Here is a 22,227-nt window from a genome sequence, read left to right on the forward strand (position 1 = left end):
CCTCAACAACTGCAGAATGCATCTTTTGAAGTCCCCATGACACGTTCACCAACGTCAGTCACATTTGGGGCCATCCTGGCTAAGATTCAACACATTTCAAAGGATTGAAACCAGGGTATATTCTCTGTCCCAGTGGAATTAAGACATGAATAACAAAAAGATAGGAAAATCTCCAAATGTATTATTACTAATACAATTCTAAGTAAACCAAAGTTCAAAAGAAATCATAGTGGAAATCAGAAAATGTTTTAAATGAAATGATAATTAAATTGCAACAAATCAAAAAGTGTGGGATATAGCTAAAGCAGTGCTTGGAGGGAGAGTCATAGCAAGTATATCAGGAAAAAAAGTTTGAAAATCCATCATTTAAGTTTTCATCTCAAGAAGCTGGGGAAAAATCAGCAAATTCAGCTCAGAGAAAGTTAAAAAAAAAAAAAGATGTAGGCTGAAATCAATGAAATAGAAAACAGGCATATAATAAAGAAAATCAACAGAAACAGAAGTTGATTCTTTGAAGGCATTGATTGCAGCTAAGTATAGGATTGCAACTCAATAAATTTCTTTCCTCCTACTCTCCCTGCCATCTACTAAATTCTGAGTTAGGAAATCCATTGTCTGCAGAGTGGGACTTTTTTTAAGTCCTCCCACAGCAATACTTTATACCACTATCAGTATTAGTTTGTCAATTCCCTTTTCAACTTTGAGTCTCTGCAAATTCTTTTCTAACTGTTCTCCTGTCTCTGTTTGTTCCATGCTAAGCAGATGGCCCAGAAATTAGCCAAAAGCAGGAAGAAGGTGCAGTACAAACAACTTCATCAGCTTGGTGTTATGCCTGTTCTTTCCATTTATTTATGTTTTCCCTTTTTATTATTTCGTGTTTTTGTTTTCTGCATCCAGCAAGTTTTTGTTCAGATTTTTTTTGAACCGCCCCATAAGCCAACGTTTCTCAAAACTCAGTTGCCTAAAGTGGCTGTTTTCTGTTGCTCATGAGTCATTTCACGTGAGAGGAACGGCAGGGAGCAGATTGGAGATGCTACATGAGTCCTACACTCGTGTGAAAGTTCCCACCATTCAGGCATTAATGTGGCAGGGACTTGGGTCTGTCCAATGATAGTCATGTTTGATTTGCGGACTTGTCAGATTGCTGGATGCAAAAAAGAAAACTCGCTAATAACCACGCGTGTGCGGAGTTAAGCCTTAAATGAGGCAGACGGGTGCGCTTTTTATGGCTGTGGAGCTTCTGGATGCTTATGAGCTACCCATGGGACATGGACGCATTGGGCTCTTTCTGAATGGGGTGGGTTCAGGGTGCTGCTTCTGTGTTGCTGTGTCGGGTTGTGAACACAAAGACCCTCTGACCAGAACTGCATTCAGATGACTTCCTTTGCACCTGCTGTAAACATTGTCCCCGTCCCGTGAGCAGGGGCAGACTGATTTTGCCACGTTCCTCGGGTGGCAAGTCAGTGGCCCTCTTCCTTTGATATGTTGGGCTCCAGCAGCCTTGCAGAAAGGGCCACTGGCAACCCTCGTTCCCAGAGCCAAACCCGCTACAGGACGTCACTGCTTCTAGAGCGGAAGCAGCAAAGGGGATTCTATGTTCTTCCTTGGAACCTACAAATGCTAACTCTCACTCGCGTGCCCATCCTCTGAGGTAACTTCAGCTCTGACAACCTAATTCTGGAGTCTGCACTGCTGTTCTGGTGACTGTGTCTCGATGCCTGTGTATGAGCTCCCCTTGCTTCCATCTCCGGGGCCAGAGGAACGTACTAAGCTCTCTCTTGGTGCATGTTTCTTCTCAGGCTCCAGAAGGCGAATCTCAGCCAATGACCGAAGTGGATCTCTTCATTTCTACGCAGAGAATCAAAGTATTGAATGCTGACACACAGGTATTAGCTGGCTCCCCCCTTTCCCGGGGGTCAAGCTTAGCAGCATGGCAACGCAGAGACCGTACCCCTGTCCATAGAGCAGCTGTCCCCAGACGCTGGCTTCTATACACGCTAGAAGGTGGTGTCTGCAATGCCTGCTTGGGGTGGGGTGTGCTGCGCAGGGAGCCTTGGGACTGTTTTCTTAAAGACAAAAGGAAAAAAGAAACTGTGAATATTGTTTGATAATAGTTCTCATAAGTTTTTATCAGAAGATTTGTGACCTTGAACAGATTAGCTTTTTAAAAATCTTTTTTTTCATTTTTACCTTCCCCACCAGAGAGTCTAGTGGTTGTAAAATGATGGAAATTTCTCACCTGCCTCAGGCCTCCTGGGTTATTCTTAGCCCAGGGAACTGGCCCCAGGCCGGGTGGGTGCACATACATCTGCTCGCAGGGTCTTTGCTGTGAGCACCGGAGCCCCCTGCATGTGGAGCCCACGTGGCTGGGTTGTGGGGAGACAGACTTTCCCAGGGGTCATTGCATGCTGCCCCGATTTACCGCCCTCTCCCTTCCCATCCAGGAGACGATGATGGACCACCCTCTGAGGACCATTTCCTACATCGCAGACATCGGGAACATCGTCGTGCTGATGGCCCGCAGGCGGATGCCACGCTCCAACTCCCAGGAGAACGTGGAAGCCTCGCACCCGTCCCAGGATGGGAAAAGGCAGTACAAGATGATCTGCCACGTCTTCGAATCTGAGGACGTAAGGGTGCTTCCCCCATCTCCCTCCAGGGACCTGAACTGCCTTTGGGGGGCCAGATTCTCTATTTCTCAGGACCTGATCACATGTGTAAACATATTGAGTACCTACTGTGCGTTACTCAGCCTTCTACCCCCATTCTAGCGCTAGGCACAGAAGGCTGGGTAAAACAGACTAGGTACTCCTGAGGGGTGCAGGGAGGCAGAAGATAAATAGATAAATATACCTAATACAAAAGTAGGTAGCGGGAAGTTTGATAAAGAAAAATTAAAACTAGGTCAGGATAGAGGGCCAGTGGCTGTTTCAGATAGAATGATCAACTAAGTTCTCCCTGAGTGGGGAGATCGGACAGAGATCTGAATAACGAGAGTGAGGAGAGAGCACGTGCAGAGGCCTGAGGCAGGGGCCTGCTGAGGCAGCTTGAAGAAATGCAAGGAGCCCAAATTACACGAGAGACGCGAGGGAGGTGTTCAGCCCGACCCATGGAGGCCTGAGGGGGTCTCACCGGGGCAACAGGGCATTCGGGAATAAAGTTCTTGGCCGTATGGGCCACCCTGGAGGCTACTGGAACATTAGATCCCTGCTCACCGCCGTCCAGCTGATGCAGTAAACAGAGAGAACGAATGTTCAACAGAGATGGGGCCCATCCTCCCATTCAGTCCTCTTCCCTGGGTGTGACTGGAAGCGCTGGTGAGGCCACCAGCTTCCAGCTGCATTAGCATCCAAGTGTCTCCAAGGCTGGGCAGGCCTTGGAAGCTGCCCCCGGGCCGGCCACAGCCCCACCGTGGCTTTGAACTGCAGAGACCTAAGCCGGCCATGATGGTGCCGCTGACTGTGCTGATGTTTTACTTCCTGCCACAGTGAAGCAGGCTCTGTGTCTCCTGTTGAGCAGAGAGAGCAGTTTCTACTTACAGAAAACCTCTGGCAACCTTGGCTCCTTAACGAAGCCGTTTTTCCTCCATGAACGTGCTCCTCTACTGCAGTAATTTGCCTTCCTCCAGCAAGCTGGCAGAAGCAAGCTGCTCTCCCCGGGGAATCGGAGCTGCCCGGCTGCAGCCCCGGGAGGAGGAGCCCTCACACTTTCTGCACCATCTTCACTGTCTGGTTCTCTGGACAAGCCGCCCACAGGCAGCGAGCTTGCAGCGAGTGTCCCTGCCATTCTCCCTGCTATGCCTTTCACACTGAGGCCAGACTTGCACACTGGGAGACAGTGAGCTTCGGCAGGTTCTCAGAAGGTGCCCAAAGCGTCCGGTTTAGAACCGTAAGCCTCGTGTGTCCTGCAGGCCAGTGAAAAGGTGGGTTAGCTCTGCTCACCGGGCCGAAGGCCCCCTGTATGCACATACTGGTACGTACGTGTGAGGAGCCCTCTGCCACCTTCATCTGGCTGGGAGCCCCCAGGCTTTCTTTCCCTTGGGCTTCCTGTCAGGGATGGTGATGACAGGGAAGAATGTGAGCAGGAGTTAGGACAAGCGCGGACCTGGGAACCTTACCCGTGGCTTTTTAGCACAGGACCTGGGAGAGCTCGAGGGCGAATCCTGCCTCCAGGTACCGGCTGTGTGGCTGCTGAGCTTCTGCAGGAGACTGTGTCCCCTCACCAGGCTGCTGTGTGATGGTGGTGGATGCTGCAGAAATACCGCAGCCCGTGTGTTCGCACGTGCATCCGTGCATGGAGGTCAGCACGCCGGCTGGCCATGTTCCCAGGCACACAGTGTTCAGTGCATCTGTCCGCGTGCCTCTGAGCCTGAGGCGGTGCCCACTGCCTTCGCTTTTACAGCAGGATGCAGGGCGGAGGTCCTTGATGGGCTGTGGCACTAAGCAACTAGATTCTCATAGTGAGAAAAGCCAAGCATTTCTTCCCCACGGCCAGCCACACAGAAGACACTGCCATCTCTGTTAAGTAGCTGCTTTTAAGCAAGAACTGGGGAAGGTAGGGAAAGGAGTAGAGGTTAGAATTGTGTGTGTGTATGTGTGTGTTTTTAAAACATCACTCTAAAGACTTGGTGGTGGTTTTCTACCCATTCAGATTTCACTGAGAGGCAGTCCCATGTGGTGGGCGGAGGGTGGACTCTGAAATCAGTCTGCCAGAATCCAGCCTCTCCCACCTTCCACTGCACCCCCTTCCCAGGCTGTGGACAACTTAACCTCTCAACCTTCGTCTCCTGATGTGTCTGAAGGGGACAGTACCACAGAGCCACAGTTCCAACGTCTAAAGAGCTCTGACAGACAGAGGGGTTTGGGGAGTCACTTTGCTGATAAACCTGCCCTGACCCACCACTGATAGGGTTTGCCCAGCTGACTGTGAATCTTGTACGTTTGCTGCAGGAATATTACTATGTTCATTATAGGACACTTCCCCAGGCCCTAAGAGGGTTATCACACAATGTAGGATACATCATCCTGTTACTTTTCTAAAATCCCGAATTTTCTAATTCTGAAGCACAGAGCTGAGGAGGAGGGCCTGTGGACCAGTCATACTCCCACCAGCCATAGGCTTGCCGTGAGGATTTCTGTAATGATCCTCATGAAGAACTGAGTGCGGGCAGGCATGTAGGCAGTGCTCGGTTGCTACTGGCTACCCTGAGTCAAAATATGGATGAACTGATGCAGGGAAAGGCTGTCACAGCTCAGTGCAGGAGAAGGAGCAGTGGAAGCAGCGTCCCCTGCTGTGAGCTGTGTGACCTGCAGCAGGTCCCTTTATGTCTCTGAACCGCAGTCTCCTCGCCTGGAAAACGCAGCGTTGGACTAGATCAGGGTTCTCAACAAACGTTTAGATGCCCAGATACTATCCATCCTGAAATGAAATGCAGAGATGATGTAACCTCTCCTTTTGGAAACGTTTTTACAAAGTAAAGTATGGCTATCAGTGTAACACCACGGAGAAGTGAAAGGACCCAGGCTCGGTTAGCATTGCACTTATGACAATATGTGAATGCCTGGCTCCAGCCGTCCCAGAAGGAATAGTGGGTCATGAGGTGCTTGCACCTACGTGATCGTAAGTTTGGGTGTGAGAGCACAGTCCTCAGCTGAATATCGTAAACACTCTGTATCTGGCATTTTGAATTAAAGTAACTAAGAAAATAGGTAACTGGACAGACACAGACACACGGGCAGGCAGAGTTACCCCCGAGGCCAGCCTATGTGCAGCCGACAGGGACGTGATCCATTGGCCGTCCAGATACCATGAGCAGTATTAATGCCGGTGAGTTTCCAAAGTCGTGACGCTTACTCCTTGTAAAGTGCTGGCCAAACGAAACCTCAGTCTCAGTTTACAGAGTGGTGGTGTTCTTGGAACATTCAATGTGTGTAATTGAGGTCTTTGGTTTTTATATAACGTTGAGTTGAGTCCTGACGTCAGATGATTAGACACAGGGTTACATGTAACGAACATCCAGTGGGATATTTGAAAATCATGTAAGGGGTCAAATGACTCATCCGTGTGTAGGACTGTCCTTTCCACAGTTGTAAGTCCAGTGTCTCTGACTCCTGTCTCCCAATTGCCCGTAGCTCCCTTGTGACTGTTGTCAAAACCAAAAATGTCCCCACTGGCCTAGTGGATGCCTTGGGCTCCGTAGTCCTGATGGGGCCCAGGCTGTGCCCCAACAGGGCTGCCCTACTGACGTTCATCTTCCCTCTCTGGCTGCTGTCTAGGCCCAGCTGATCGCACAGTCCATAGGGCAGGCGTTCAGCGTGGCTTACCAGGAATTCCTCAGGGCCAACGGGATTAACCCTGAGGACCTCAGCCAGAAGGAGTACAGCGACCTGCTCAACACCCAGGACATGTACAACGACGACCTGATCCACTTCTCCAAGTCGGAAAACTGCAAAGATGTAGGTACTTTCCTGGTCGAAGCTCCAGGGGGTGGGGGCGGGAGTGGGGGTGGGGGCAGGGGCGGGATAAAGAGCGAGCTGTCAGCAGGACATTGCATGAGGCTCTGTGATGAAAGACTAGCAGAGGGCTGTCACTATGAGCCAGGGCCTCCCGCAATCCTGAGCTAAATTTGGGGTGAGTTCCAGGGGCAGACAGGACCTGCACTGTACCTTACCCAGCCCACAGGTCATATTCCGAAGCACTGGGTGTTGGGACACAATTCAGCCCATACCCGGGGTGTCTCCCATTTGGCTCAGGGCAGTTCTCCAGGGAAGGGGCCAGCTGCGAGCTTCAGCTGAGGGGTAGGGGACACCAGTCTGTGAAGGAGGCTCTGTCGGGCCCCGACAGCCACCACTACTGAGCAGGTTTGAGCATATGGGTGTCTGTGAATAGGAATTAATAAATTCACACACACTCTGGTGAGTCTTCCACGAAGTGTCCCAGCCTTTTTGTGTGTCTGCAAACCTCGCCAGCCAGCAGAGCTCCCAAACGAACTGTCCCCTCCGCCCTGCCAAGGAAGGCTACGGACAGTGGCACACCTACAGCACAGTCTTCCTGTTTGCACTCCCAACCATTTGGTAGTGATAACTTCAGCATCTTTTCTTTTTCTTTCTCTTCAGCTTTCTCCTTGCAGAGAAGTGTCTCTGTAATGTATATGTATTTACTTTTAACTCAAGAATCTTAAATGTTGGAGGGAATTTGTGAAGCACTGTGGAATAGAGGAACCGGCGCATAGAATCCAAAAGCTATTTCTGGAAGCCATAACTCACCACCAAAGCTCTCACCTACACAGTCTCTCCCCCATCCCGGTCTCCCCAGGGACTATAGGAGAAAAAAAAAAAACTCCGTGCCCCCGTGGTTGTATTGCCAAGTAGAAATTGCTAATGTGGAATGAGAATAACAAAGACGGGTATGGGCCGGTGTTAAGTTGTTTCTTGCACACTCCGATGCCATGGAATACGGAAAAGACGGGACCTGTAGGGTTGGAGTCTCAGGGAAATGTCTTTCTGCTTTAGCCACGGCAGGAAGAGGGCCAGTGCCCTGGAGGGTTGCCGATTCAGGCTTTCTAAGTGTCTCTCTCCTTTCAGGTCTTCATAGAGAAGCAGAAAGGAGAGATCCTGGGTGTGGTGATCGTGGAGTCCGGCTGGGGCTCCATCCTGCCCACTGTGATCATAGCCAACATGATGCATGGCGGGCCTGCCGAGAAGTCGGGGAAGCTGAATATCGGGGACCAGATCATGTCCATCAATGGCACCAGCCTGGTGGGCCTGCCTCTGTCCACCTGCCAGAGCATCATTAAGGTACCTGGGGATGGGGTGGGGGAAGTCCACTTATGTGGCAGGCCTGAAGTGTGCCTGCAACTCAGTCATTAATATTCATGAACATAGTCCCAGCGTCGGGCACTGAGGACACACAGAGACCAAAGGCATGGGCTTGCATTCGGCTGTTTACCATCAAGTTACTATTTATAGACTCCTCCCTGAAATCGTTTTTACATCAAAGATGGGATGGTTGGCTCAGATAACACTGGTCTCTGATACTGTGCCCATGAACAGGCGTCACTAATCAGTCACAGCGTTCTCTCCACTGTCTCAGAATTGTCCTCAGCTCAGTCACCTAGTCACACACACACCCTCCCCCGGCAGTGGTTCTCATGGGGGGCTCTCAAATCCCATCCCTGGGAGACATACAGCAAAGTCTAGAGATAGTTGGGGTTGTCACAACTAGGGAGGAGGACATGCTGCTGGCCCCCAGTGGGTAGAGGCCAGGGTTGCTGCCAAGCACCCTTCAATGCAGGGGACAGCCCCACAGCAAAGGCCCACCCAGCCCACATGCCCACAGTGCTGAGGGTGAGAGGGCTGACTTAGGCGGGTAGGAGTTCAGATGGGGAGAGAGAAGTCAGGAGAGAGGGAGGTCGGTGGGCTGGGGCGGGGGGTGGGGGGGAGGTTTGGGGAGGAGGAGCAGGAAGTGGGGATAACCTGAGTGAGGTGGGGCTGGGGCCTGGGTGGGAATAAGCAGAACCTCGTGAGGACTGGCGGGGCTGCATGCCAGCCCATGACGCACCTGCCAGGCAGTGCCAGGCCCTTCAGAGTCACCCCCTCTCCCTGCTCATGATAGCCCATTAGGGAGGGGACAGCAAACACCTGGTTTGCAGATGGGTCATCAGAGACTCTGAAGGTGACTTGCCCTGGACACCCCCCCCCCCACACACACACACACACAAGTCCAGATCCCCTCCGCCCCTCCCTGCCCCTGCAGGAAGGAGACAGGTGAGATGGGGTAGGCTGAGGCCCATGCGGGCAGCGCGGACTTCCCCTGGTACCACACGTGCACTCACCCTCTGCCCGGTGGACCACACAGCGAGGTGGAAGGGAAGCTCGCTCAGAGTAGTCAGCACTGTCTGAGCAGTTTCCTCCGGGAAAGGGTTTGTTTGCGTGAATAGCTGACCTTTGATGTCTGTACATGGAGCGTCTGTGAAATCAGCAAATTAAAAGGCCGTGTGGTGATGAAAGAGGTGTCACTGGTGAAGATGGTGAGGACACCCGAGCCTCCGTGCAGCCCTCAGCAGAGAAGAACCCGGTGGGCAGCCCCATTAGGACACAGCTGCCCTCCCAGGTGCCCCAGGCACCGCTGTGGAAGGGAAAAGTGTGACCGGCTCGGCCACAGCGCCCCCTGGCTGGGAAAATGTTACCACTGCTTCCAGCTGGATTGCCATAAAGGAAGGAAAAGGTTTAGTGGATTCTCGTATTGTTTTTGAATTCTAGACAACACACCCTTTTGCCTGCACCTGAGCAGATGCTCGCTCCCCCTCCCCCACCACCTGGGGGCGCTGCAGGGAATGCGCTGGGCCTCCTGGGGGCTTCCTGTTAGCATTGCTTATTTCTGTGTGTGTCAGGGCTCCCTCGATGGGTTTAACAAGCGGCTCTCATCCTGCCAAATCGTGCTTCACAGGCTTTGATTGCAGTCACCCGGGAACTCGTTTAAAATGCAGGTTCCGGTTCAGCAGGTCGGGGGTGGGGTTCTGGCTCCCGGGCGGTGATCACCAATCCCAGGCTGTGCTTTAGGAAAAGCCTTGTAGTCCGCGTCTGGCCACTTCCATGCATGCTGACCGTTCTCCCCCTAATTATAGGAAATAGAATACATGTCTAGGATGGAGTTACAGGTATTGAATTTTTTTAATTGCTTTCTCCCCTGTCTCTTATTTTTCCCGTCATAATTCCCAAAGCATAATACTTGGTAGGCTGAGCATGTTAGCGGTGGGCCTGCTCACTGCCTCCATGGTCCTGCCCTCCTGATTGGTTTTTTTTTCCTTTCTTAAACTAGAGCACTGCTCCCCCTTCCTTCCACAGGATCACCTGGTTCTGCTTGCCTGTTGCCATAGAGACCACTCTGGCTTCTCTCTTCTACCCTCCCCACTTTCCTACCCTTACCCTCCCACCAGATTTCTTAATGTGCTGTACCATTCCGCCGTTGTCATGGGGACGGAATGACCATTCATTTCATTGGCACCTCTAATAAAATGGCAGCTCAGAAATGCAAGCTAATGGGGCCCAACTTGAAGCATTGATTAGGAACGGCCAAGCAAACGCATGGTCTGGTGGTTTCAAATCGCCACCTAGCTAAGCCTCACCACACAGACCCATCCCCATCTAGAAATCTGTTCGCTGGGCGACAAGTAGGCCTCTTAAATCGGTTCACGCCGAAGGGAGCCCACCGGAGCACTGTGAGCTCCTTAGGTGGCACTGGGGAAACAGTCCTTCTCTTGCTTTTCGTATGCTCTGCGGGGCCCTGAGAGGCGCTCCTGCACCTCACAGACACACCTGAATAGCAGGTGTAAACGTTCAAAGCAGGTGGCTTTGTCTGAAGGGCTGCGGTTCTAACGCGCTCCTCTGTTTCAGCATTCTTTGCTCTTGCTTCCCACAAATTCCTGGTGTCATGGGGTGTGATTGTGGAGTGAGTGAGAGAGAGAGAGAGAGAGAGAGAGAGAGAGAGAGAGAGAGAAAGGAATGAAGGGACTCAAGTCCTCTAGCTGCTCAGCCATGTGCCCTGAAGCCCTGTCCTGAGCTCCTAAGGCCCCGCTCCAGCCACTCCCAGTGCCTAACACATTTCTTGGCACATTGCAAGCGGTCTTTAATATTTATTAAGTAAATGAGAAAAAGGAAGTACTCAAAGGGAAAAGAAATACACGCATGAATGATGTCTGAGCAAAACCCTCTGCCTACCTGTTTTTAATTTTAGAAATAGGTGTTGCTGAGCACAGTGTGGTGTCGGCAAACATTTAGGAAAGAAGAAAAAGCACAAGGAGGGTGAAATCAGAAATGAGACCTGGAAGAGACCTTAGTGGGTGGCACCAGATGTTTTGCCAATGAGGAGACTGAGGGGAGGAAGGGCGCAGAGCGTCCGAGGCCCCAGGCCCATGGCAGCAGGCGGACAGCTTGAGCCCAGGTCTCCGGACACAGCAGAGTCCTCTGCACCCAGCCCTGCTGTCGGCAGCAAAAGCCAGAGCTCGGCGTGGACGGTGGGCCTGCTGACCTGCAAAAGGCCAGGGAGAATCCCGCTCAGCTCATCCGCTGCTGCACGCGGAAATCATCATTTCTCGAACCAGAGCGGTTTCCCAGAGATGCTCCAGAAGCCACGGGAGACGCTGGTAACTGCTGCCTGCGTGTGTGCACCGAGTCACCGGAAGCCAGATTACAGCCGGTGGGAGGCTCACATCCCACAGAACACAGGGCAGTTCAGGAAACAGGCCTCGACGCTGGAGGTGGGAGCCTGAATGGAGCCCCTCTACATGCACGAGTTGAGGGGACAAACCGGAACCGATTAAAGGCGGTGGGAAGCCCCAGCGGGGCCCTTGAAGAACCCTCGCCAGGTAGGAAAGCCAGCTGAAAACACGGCCCACGCGAGGCTGGAACGAAAGGCGTGGGGCACACGTTCAATCCTCTGTGGCTCTCCCTGGCTCCTGGGTGGAGCAAGCCTGACTCGTGAATGACAGGGGCCTTCCTTGGTCTGTGGAGGATCAGGGCGGAGGAGAAACGCCGTGGGTTTGAACCCAGACAGACCTGGGGTTGAATGTTGATGTGGGTGAACATGGGTGTGTTGTTTGGTAGCTCTGAGCCTGTTTCTTTTATAAAATAGGCCTAATTATAGCTGCCATTTTATCAAGGACATGAGAGGAGACAGCTTCTGTGAGCCTCCAGGTCAGGGCCTGGAAGGAGTCAGGGTTTAGGGACAGGTGGCTCGGCAGATTCAACATCAGCATGAGTGTTGAGGGACAGCAGTCTCAGGGGCACTCATACATGGTCAGACATACAGATGGCCGACCGGACATCTGGCCAACCAACTCGCCCACAAGCCTCACCACACCCAAGACTGCTGGCCCCTGTCCCACAGAGCACCCTGGCTGGTCCCTGCCCCTCCTCGGGGGCTGGTCCTGGACACCTGTGCCTACTCTGGTGGCTGGTCCTGGACACCTGTCCCTCGGTGGCTGGTCCTGGACACCTGTCCCTCAGTGGCTGGTCCTGGACACCTGTCCCTCAGTGGCTAGTCCTGGACACCTGCCCCTCAGTGGCTGGTCCTGGACACCTGTCCTCCCTCAGTGGCTGGTCCTGGACGCCTGTCCCTCAGTGGCTGGTCCTGGACGCCTGGCTTGCTCGGTGGCTGCTGGAGGAGAGGCTGCCCTCCCACCCACAGGCCCCTCGTTTAGGAACAGCTTCCCTCTCCCCTCTGACCCTTAGGAGGGTAGGCACTGGGGCTGACCTTGAGCCTTTCCCGTCAGCTGGCCGCCTCAGATGGAAGTCAGTGGGGCAGGCATGCTGAGATCTGCCCGCCTCAACCCTTGGAGCAGGGCCTGGGCAGCAGCGCCTCCAGCCAAAGGGTGCAAGTCCATGTCTTTTTCTCTGTGTACATGACTGGAAACAGGTTGGGAAATGCCTGCTGTCGGCCATTTGGTCTGGACCCTCAGGCAGTGCAGGCGCTCACAGGGCAGGGCAGGCACTCGCTGGGCAGGGCAGGCGCTCGCTGGGCAGGGCAGGCGCTCACAGGGCAGGGCAGGCGCTCACAGGGCAGAAAGGCGCTCACAGGGCAGGGCAGGCGCTCACAGGGCAGAAAGGCGCTCACAGGGCAGGGCAGGCGCTCACAGGGCAGGGCAGGTGGTCTCAGGGCAGGGCAGGCGTTTGTTCACAGGGCAGAGCAGGTGGTCTCAGGGCAGGGCAGACGCTCACAGGGCAGGGCAGGCGTTTGTTCACAGGGCAGAGCAGGTGGTCTCAGGGCAGGGCAGGCGCTCACAGGGCAGGGCAGGCGCTCACAGGGCAGGCGCTCACAGAGCAGGGCAGGCGTTTGTTCACAGGGCAGAGCAGGTGGTCTCAAGATCTGGGAGGAGGACCTTGATTCTGGGGCTGCACTAGTTGTATCTGGCGCCTCCTTTTAAGGGGAAGCTCACAGTTGGTGGTAGGACCTGGAGGAGCCAAACTGCCCCCCACTGAGGTGACTTCCTGAGCAGGCCAGGTCATTGCCGGGCGTGGCCAGGGGACAGGAGTGTGGGCCTGAGCTCAGCGTAGCGGAGAGTGGCCGGAGGAAGCTCTGTAAATGGGCTCTGAAACCAGGCCAGGCCCCCTTTTTATCTTTAAAAACCACCCTCCCCTCTGCACGCCATCCTGACTTAGAGGGTGGGGAGTGTCCGCAAGATCCTGTAACCTGACAGCCCCCAGCCTCCCTCTCTCCTCCCCATCTTCCCAGCAGCGCCCTGTTCCTTCTCCCCGGGGGGCCTCTGGAGAGCCCTGCCGCCCTGCTTTCCCAGCGCCTGGGGACCTTGGTGAACTCTAACAGGCACCGGGCGGGGAACAGGAGCATTCGAGCCGGAGGGAAAACAAGCCTGGCGCATCGGGCCAGCTGCTGGGATTGGATGTCCTTTGCTTGAGTGTGCCTTTCGGAGAGAAAGCGTTTCCCACTGTCTGCCTCCTGACCAGGGGACATGTGTGCCTCCCTCCCCTCCAAGCCGAGAGCACACGAGGCAGTCTGCCTCCGCCTTGCACGACGACCCCTTTCTTCAGGTCTCTGAACAGCCCACCTCCCAGAGTGAAGACAGCGCCCTGGTCGCTGGTCTCTGCACAGGACGCAAGGGCTGCATGTGAGGCAGGCGGTTTCTCCCGAGCAGTGGACGGCGGGAACCTGGGGCGTCCACGGAGTGACAGACCCTCACTGGGGCTCCTTTGCCTCCGGGGCTGTCTGCTGCCCGCCCGCCTGCCTGCGTGGTCGCCACACCCACGGTGCTTTGCTCATTTTCAGGGCCTGAAGAACCAGGCCCGGGTGAAGCTGAACATTGTGAGGTGCCCGCCGGTGACCACCGTGCTGATCCGGAGGCCGGACCTTCGCTACCAGCTGGGTTTCAGCGTCCAGAATGGAATTGTAAGTACAACTCCACGCCCTTTTCCAAAAGCCAGACGCAAACGTGACACAGTTTGGTATTTTAGTTTTAATTTTTAAAGCAGGTCCGTTCCCTGAAAGAATCCAGCGAGGAAGGGGATGAATGGGTGAAGGCAGGCTCGGCTTCCTCTTTGGACGGAGAATCTGTGCCTTTCAATGTGAGGAGAGGAAGGCCCTGCTCAGAGCCCCGGCCTCAGAGCCCAAGGCGTGGTGGCCTCCCAGCTGCTACCGTGAGGTAGCTTGGGACGTACCAGCTCAGGCTTCCTTCCCCTCTAGCCTTGGGGACTGCCCCCTGTCCCCACCCTTGGCTGCTGCTGTCCCCATGCCAGGGTGTGGAGCACTAGGGGCGGGGGACACTTCAAAACTGCCTGTGATTCCAGCTCACGGCTCAGGCTGGCGGCCCTGCCCCATGTGCAGGACTAGTCTGTGCTTATATATATATATGCATATATTGATTTCAGAGAGGAAGGGAGAGAGAGAAACAATGAGACAGAGCCCACAACCCGGGCATGCGCCCTGACCAGGAATCCAACTGTGACCTCTTAGTTCATAGGTCGACGCTCAACCACTGAGCCACACCAGCCGGGCTGTGCTTTGCCTTTTTAACCTCAGTTGGCACTTTGGGAATACAGAGTATTTGTATCCCTTGGATGTCGACCTTAAACTACTTCCTTTCTCCTCATGGGAAAACACACACCTTAAATTGACTACTTAAACAATTTTGAAGCAAAAAATTCAAGGGCATAAAGTACCTTCAGCAAGTGATATGGCTATCACCCTTCCTAGACCTTCCCTCCATCGCAGACAGAAACTCCCCCACTCAGTACCCCTCCTCTTGCCCAGCATGCCTTTCTGCTCTTGTCCTCATTCTGGGCTTGGGTGGCCAATCTGTCCTCTGTAACCTCTTGATTTTCATCCTCCCAGATTAAAAACAAAATTATATTCTTTTATCCTCCTTACATCTAAGAGTTGTAGGTAATCAAAATGTTTTTCCCAGTATGTTTTAAGGTTTGGAAATACCCATTTGAAGTTCCCCGTGGGAGGTGAGACACCCAGCCCACGTTATCTGACCTCTGGGCCTGTGCAGCCTTGTTTGCTTTTCGGAGAGGAGCTCAGTGACCCCTTATCGGTTCAGTCTGACATCCTGTTTCTATCCATTTGTACTCCCGTCTGTTTTGTTCCTGTTTGAATAATATGAAAAGTTCAAATAGGATCCAAAGGCTCTTTCTTAGTAGAGGTGGGTCTGTCGGGCCTCATTCTCATTGACGTGTGGTCTGCACCTAAGGAACTTCTGACCAAGGGTACCTGGGGGGCTGCAGGTCTCCACGTGCTCACAGAGCAGGAGGTGTGTTGTCGCAAGAGTCTCATCTGTGTAGGCTTTTATTATTTTTTAAAATATATTTTATTGATTTCAGAGAAGAAGGGAGAGAGAGAGATAGAAACATCAATGATGGGAGAGAATCATTGATCAGCTGCCTCCTGCACACCCCCTACCGGGGATCGAGCCTGCAACCTGGGCATGTGCCCTTGACTGGACTCGAACCTGGGACCACAGGCTGACACTCTGTTCACTGAGCCAAACCAGCTAGGGCTGCGTAGGCTTTTAAATAGCGGCTCACCGTCTCAGTGAAAAAGTCAACTTTGTAAATTCAGAACATATCCTTCTGGGGAAATTCCGACCGTTTTGGGTGTGAGGTGGAGGTGGCTATCCCCTTCGGTGCCCAGCCCAGAACCCTCCAAACGAGGAAGTGCAGCCTCTGCCCTCCTGGATACAGCCCTGCCGCTGTCATTTCTGGGAGAAGGGTGTTTGATCGGGGCACTGAGCTGGGAAGGCCGGAAGGAGCAGCTCCCCTCTAGCTGGCTGCACCCTGGAACATGGAGTAGTGTTCCAGCCCCAGTTTGGCTCATGTCACTGTGACCCTAAAAAGTGGCTGCTAGCATTATATGTTTTGGCATTTGAGCCCCTGGTGATTGTGGGAAATAAAACTCACCTGAGTTACACAGGCTGACAGTTTGAAAACGTTGGCAGCTCAGTGACAGCCCCCAACAGCTCTTTTTACGGAGACTCGGCTGGGATGAAAAGTAGGCAGGATTCCGCGTGTGTGAAATGCAGTGCCATGCCACATTCCCTGTGACACATGCACGAAGGAGCTGGCCACGTGGGCGCACAGAACCCTGTTTCCTGTGAAGAGCAACAAGGAGATTTAAATGCACGAAGCCTGCCCGTGGCAGCTTCTCGGAGATGAGAGGGAGAGGAGCAGGGCCTCCAGAAAGGACAGACTCTGTCCCCACCCAGCTCCCCGCCCTCGAAGGCTAACCTGGTCTTTGTCTCCGACAGATCTGCAGCCTCATGCGAGGGGGAATAGCCGAGAGGGGAGGCGTCCGCGTGGGGCACCGGATCATCGAGATCAACGGGCAGAGCGTGGTCGCCACCCCGCATGAGAAGATCGTCCACATCCTCTCCAACGCTGTGGGGGAGGTAGGCGTGGGGGCCAGGACTGGGGTCCTCTGATGCCTGGCGCCTCGGGCCAGCCCTGACCAAGCCTGAGCGCTCAGCAGCCAGAGCAGTCTGTCTGTCTCAGACCAGATTGGAGAGTCAGTGATGAAAGAGGTCTGAGAGCATCTCCCTGAGACAAGATCAAGTCCCCTGGAGGGAGATGTGCTCACTTTCTCTTTTTTTTAAATTCAGTACAGCATCCTAATTGAGTATCTGTATGCGTGACAAACTGATCACCCCAAAAAGTCTAGTCCCGTGGTCGGCAAACTGCGGCTCGCGAGCCACATGCGGCTCTTTGGCCCCTTGAATGTGGCTCTTCCTAAGCCTTAATAACAGTGTACCTACCTATATAGTTTAAGTTTAAAAAATGTGGCTCTCAAAAGAAATTTCGATAGTTGTACTGTTGATATTTAGCTCTGTTGACTAATGACTTTGCCGACCACTGGTCTAGTCCATTCGTCACCATGGGTTGACGCCTGCCCCTCTGGTAACCACCTCTCTGTCCTCCGAATCTGCGTTTGTTGGGACCTTGAGGGTAGAGTGCTAAGTGAATAGAGTCAAAAGGAGAGAGACAAACAGCATTTGATCTCCCTTCTATGTGCAATTTGAAAGGAAACAAAGCAAAGCAAAACCACCTCAACGCCTCCTATTGGCTCTGATTTGTGCAGCTTCTCTCCTCTCCTGGGCTGCCCAACTCTATTTCTCCCCAGCGAACCTCACCAAAGGGGCCTGGGAGATTTAAGTGTTAGAGTCAAGGCTCATGGGCAGAGCAGGTCTCCAGCGGGGGGTCCCTGGCAGGGGCTGGGCCCGGGTCAGAAGGGCTGTTCCCAACTCATTTCCTGCACCACCCAGCTGGCGGGGAGGGCAGCGGCAGGAGCAGTCAGCACCTGCAGGCGCACACTTCCATTTTAAGAATTCTCTCCTTTTTCCACAAAGGCCCGATGAGAACAAAAGCACTTAGCTGGGAAATAAGCCTGACCCGGTCTTCATGGCTGTCCTGTCCCGCCTCCCCCTAGCTTTCTGGAAATCCTATGGATGCAACTTTTCCTGGAGGCAGGTTCCTGCTAGCAGTGGGGTTGGGAGGAATCTTCACACCCACCCGTGGTGGGAGGTACCACTCTCCCCCAGCCCTGGGCCCCGAGCCTCCGCCCCTACCAACGTCTGCCTCTGCCCTCAGATTCACATGAAGACGATGCCGGCTGCCATGTACAGACTGCTGACGGCCCAGGAGCAGCCCGTGTACATCTGAGGCCGCGCCCACCGCCCGGCGCTTGCATGGAGGACTCTCCTCGCTCGTGGTTGTGTTTCTCGTGCTGCATCTGTGTGCCCACTGAGACTTCCCCTCGTGCCCAGCGTTCGGTCTACACAGGAAGGAAGGAATCCGTCAAGACTTTGCTCTCTGTCTCTCTCCTGTTTACTTTTTGTTTTTTTAATACCAGGGAAGTTTTGTATGCGCTCCCCTGAGGATGGAGAGCAGCCAGCATCCACCTGGTATCTGCCCAGGACTGGACTGTCCTGAGGGCCCTCGGGGGCAGGCACCGCCCAAGGGGGAATGCTCCCTTCCCAGGAGGGGCCGGCCTCTTAGAGGAGATCGGAGGACAGCAAGCAGCTGACTCAGCAGTGCCTACAAGCCCATCACTGATCTCTGCTCTCCTCGAGTAAGTGTGTGGGAATACGGTGGTGACTGACCAGCCCACCATGTACGTGGGGCACCATACATTATTTCTGCCCAGAATTTCTGAGCCAGCCTAAGGCTCCTCTTATAGCTCCAGTTTCAACACAATTGTTTTCTAATAGGAGCCCCTCCCCCAAGGATGTCACCATGTGTTGGCAATTCCTGGGACATCATAGCTTCTGGGTTGTCTTGAGGTTACACACTATTAGATGAACGTGGGCAGGTGCTGCCTGCCTCCATCCATGTCACCCACCTGTATGTACACACAGTCTCACATATATATCACCCTTCCCTCCTCCCTTCCACCCAGGAGGCACACGGAGCCCCTGGAGAACCCCCATTACCTCTGTATGAGCCCCCTTCCCCTGGCTGCTGAGACCCTGGGGCTGGTCAGCTCTGTCCTGGGAGAGATGCCCTTCTGTGGCTCAGGCCCAGCCCTGCCAGCACCATCTGGGCTCAGTGTTCTGGTGGCTGCCCTTCCCCGCTCACACACACACTCACACACACACAGGGAGCCTGGGAAGGCAGGACTGCTCACCTGTAAGACGGGGATGCAGGTGCGTTTGTGTGACATTTGCTCCTCTGCTCAGGGCCACTAGGCAGTATTCAACCTGTGAACAGCCAGGAGAGCACATAAACCACAGAACTAAGGGGACAATCATGACCTCAAGCTATGCCTGAGTCCCCAGCGTGCTCCCAAAACTTCCCCTTGCTGCCTCGTGGGTCTGAGCATTTAATCAGTGTGGAGTGTTACGTGTTTTTTTTAATCAGGTGCCTCATGTGTATGAGTCCTGTCTCAGTTCGGTGAAAATATTTTACTCGGTGAAAAGAATTTTATTCTGAGCCAGTTTTTACTTATTCTTTGGTCCAAAGAGCATTTTGTTTTCATGTGCATGGGGTGTGGCTTGGTTTTTGTTGTGTTTTGTTCATGACCTCCGCAGAGACGGGGAAGAGAGAAACTAATATATTTTATAATATTAATATAGTCCCTGTTCTCTGCACGTGGGATATTTATGTTGTGCTTGTGGGAGCACGAAGTCGGTGAGCACATGTTGGGTAGTATGTATTTATAGATCGAATGTGGAGGGGTTTCGGGGAGGGAGAAAAGCGAATATAAAGATGAGGAGCAGGAGACTTGGACCAGACAGCTGTGTTCCGTCTGTTCTCTGGGGATCTCTGTACCTTCTGAGTCAGGAAAGCCGAATGTTTCAAAGCCATCAGCGGCGATGGCTCACCCGTCGCTCGGTGTGTGGTCAGCGAGCTCTGGGGAGGAGGGGCGGCGCCTCCTCCAGGGGAGCCGGTGGGCAGTCAGGAACCCTGGGTCCCGGTTTCCACTTTCCAACTGTAGAGTGGCTGGTGCTGTAATGAAATATACAGAGTCATAGTTTCACGTTCCTCTGCCAGAAAGCGAGAGTGGTGAAACATGAATGCAGCAGCATGGGTGGTATTTCAGGCCTCAGGAGCCTGGGGAATCCTCAGAGGGCTCACCCTGTCTGCCCCCGGAGTGACCACGGGGCCACCTGCCCAAGCGCCTGTTCGGAAGCCGCCGAGATGGGCCAGGGAAGGGAACTCCGCTAGCTTGTCCCTCTGCAGCCTTCCAGTAATTACAGTGGCATGTCTTCACCCAAAGAGGGAGGAGAGAGAACCCCCTTTCTATGCTGCTGCACGGAAAACTTAGGAAGTTTGCCAGGGGCTGGAAAAGCCAACTTGATATGCTTGCCTAGAGGAGTGACATGGCCTTGCCTACGAGGAGGATCGTTCCCCACCACCCTCCTTCCTGCTATGAGTGGCCCTGCACACACAGCAAGTGCATGTTTATGAGCTCAGCACATGGTCACCCACCGAGGGAGGAAGTGCAGCTCCCTTTGGTTAACCAGGAGGCAGGACCCTACATGTTAGCAGCTCTGGTTTTGGAAGCCCCGTGGGAAGTGGTGGTCAATGTCCCCTGACATTCCAGTATGAACAGTTGTACATGTGAACATCTGGATACCCATGTGATGGGCAAGACCATGTACCGAGCATCCCAAACATGGCCTGGGCGCAGAGCCGCTCGGTGAGGCATGCTGATGACTCCCAGCTTCCCCACTACCCCCGCCCTGTGCTCCCTCCTGGTCCAGCCAGGATGTACCGGAACCCACCCGCTCGCCTTCTCAGATGCGAACACTTCAGGGAGCCACCATCAGCCTCGGGTTCCCAAGTGGAGGAAACCCCCAAGATCGATGCCTGGAGCCCCCTCCCCTCACTGGAGCAGGCTCTGCGGGGCCTGGGGCCCCCAGGGGGCTGGACTCCGAGGCCCTGCAGACGGCTCTGCTTCGTGAACATGACCCATGCACACTGGCCTCTGAGGGTCCCAGAGTAACCTACTACCTCCCCCATGGCTCCCGTCACCCCCAAGCCCCATCCGCACACTGAGGACACCATCCGCGAGCCAGGGGTGTGGCTGTCACCAATGTTTACAACCAAGGGCCACCTCCCCGTACACCTGTTCACTCTCCCACTCACATGCCACTTGTTTTGAGATTATCTGTCTGCTCCTTTCCTGGTTTGGCCGACCTACACACACACACACACACACCCTCAAGGCAGCGCAGAAGGAGGTGTGGGAAGGAGGTTTTGTGTACATACCCAGCACAGCCCCTTCCAGGACGAACCTGTACTATTGTTCTGTAAAGAGGGTAAAATAGAGCTTATTGTAAAGCAGTGGGAGAATATAGTATTGTATTTGTACCGATATCGTTCTTTGTATACACAGAACCCAACGATCTCTATATATAAATATAAATAAATATATAAATAAAGTATATATACACGTGAGCCTGGAATGTGGACGCCGCACACCCACTGAATGTACTTCCTCCGACAGTCTGGTCACTGGGCCCGCCCGCCCTCCCCTCCGTGGTGTGCTGGGGGTTGTGATGTATTTAATGTGTTCTCTTCCTTTATTTAACTGAACGCTAATGTCTGTAAGAGTTGCTGCAACAATAAACAGGAACTTCACCTCTTGGACCTGGCCAGGTGTTTTACTGCTTTGCGGGTGGGGCAGGGCAGGACCCAGGTAACAGGTAGATTTTGTCTTTTCCCCAACAGGCCACCTCCCACCCATCCTGTGGAGCCTGCTTGCACCAGGCCCAGGCATTTTACTAAATGGTCGCATTCTGTGAAACCTACTTGGTTTTAAACACGGTTTACCACCTGATACAACTATTCCAGTCTCCTCAGCTCCTCACATCACGGGAGGGGGACCTCCGGGTTCCCAATGAGGAGGGAAGTAGGCGTTAGTTACCTCCCCTAAGAAATGGCGACCTTGGTTAAGGGGCTGGCTGCAGGGAACTGTACCTGGAGGTGCTGAGGAACTGGGGAAGGTGCTGATGCTCCTGCAGGCCGTGTGGGAACCTGCTGTCAGGACCCCGTGCTGCCGGGCCTGCTGGGGACACCGGACCCCAACACAGAGTCCAGCCCTGTTCCAAAAGCAAAACGTCCTTGGAGCTTTTTCTCCCTGGCTTCCCCGTGAAGCCAATCAGCCCTGAGGGTCCCTCAGCTGAGCTGCTGCCATGAAATGCTCCCCAGGCTAAAGCAGGGCTTCCCCGCGGGGTTCCCAGTTGTCATCAGCACATCTTAATGCTAACTGCACAGGCCCTATGGAGCCGGCATTGAGATGAGTTGAAGCTGCCTCAAGTACCTGCATCCACCCAGCCAAGAAGACCTGAGAAAGGGTCTGGCAACTCCAGAGTTTCTTAGGAAACTGAGAGACAGAAGCAGAGTTTGGGGGCAGTGGGCTTCTGCAGGGAAAGGACAGCGGCCGAATATACGCAGCCACGTGGCATAGGCTAACACGGGCTGGTGGCCAGGAGGTGCGGGCTTGGTAGGAGCTGTATCATCCAAGGCAGTAAGCAGTGGGCCCACTAACCTGCGTAGGAACGTTCCTTTCAGGTGATATGCCCCCTCCTAGCCCCCTGGTGGTCAGCTTGCTTCATAAGATGGCAGCGGTCACATGAAGTACCAGGAATCATTTCTCCTAACTCCGTCCCTCCTGGCTTGCTCTTACAATCGCATGCGACCCCCTCTTCCACGATGGTCTCTGGGGTGGAGCAACAGAGATGTCCCTTTTGTGACATCAGTTGTCCACACTAGAGACCAG

At 53.8% G+C, this 22,227-nt stretch overlaps 1 protein-coding gene across 6 annotated transcripts in view; it reads left to right on the forward strand.

Moving 5' to 3' along the window:
• Window positions 1-21,093, forward strand: part of APBA1 (amyloid beta precursor protein binding family A member 1) — a 195,196-nt gene extending 174,103 nt beyond the window's left edge. For 4 of the 6 annotated variants that reach the window (XM_036330886.1, XM_036330885.1, XM_036330890.1 and 1 more), the window contains 8 exons: window positions 763-795; window positions 1,800-1,886; window positions 2,445-2,630; window positions 6,276-6,455; window positions 7,584-7,796; window positions 13,780-13,899; window positions 16,256-16,396; window positions 17,592-21,093. In XM_036330886.1, the coding sequence (XP_036186779.1) occupies window positions 763-795; window positions 1,800-1,886; window positions 2,445-2,630; window positions 6,276-6,455; window positions 7,584-7,796; window positions 13,780-13,899; window positions 16,256-16,396; window positions 17,592-17,663 (1,032 nt within the window). In that variant the 3' untranslated portion in view covers window positions 17,664-21,093. The remainder of the gene's footprint in view (window positions 1-762; window positions 796-1,799; window positions 1,887-2,444; window positions 2,631-6,275; window positions 6,456-7,583; window positions 7,797-13,779; window positions 13,900-16,255; window positions 16,397-17,591) is intronic. The other 2 variants (XM_036330888.1, XM_036330889.1) reach the window with 1 other exon arrangement.
• Window positions 21,094-22,227: the final 1,134 nt, after the last annotated feature.

Source organism: Myotis myotis, unplaced genomic scaffold (assembly GCF_014108235.1).
Source record: "Myotis myotis isolate mMyoMyo1 unplaced genomic scaffold, mMyoMyo1.p scaffold_m19_p_12, whole genome shotgun sequence".
Classification (NCBI taxonomy): Eukaryota; Metazoa; Chordata; class Mammalia; order Chiroptera; family Vespertilionidae; genus Myotis; species Myotis myotis.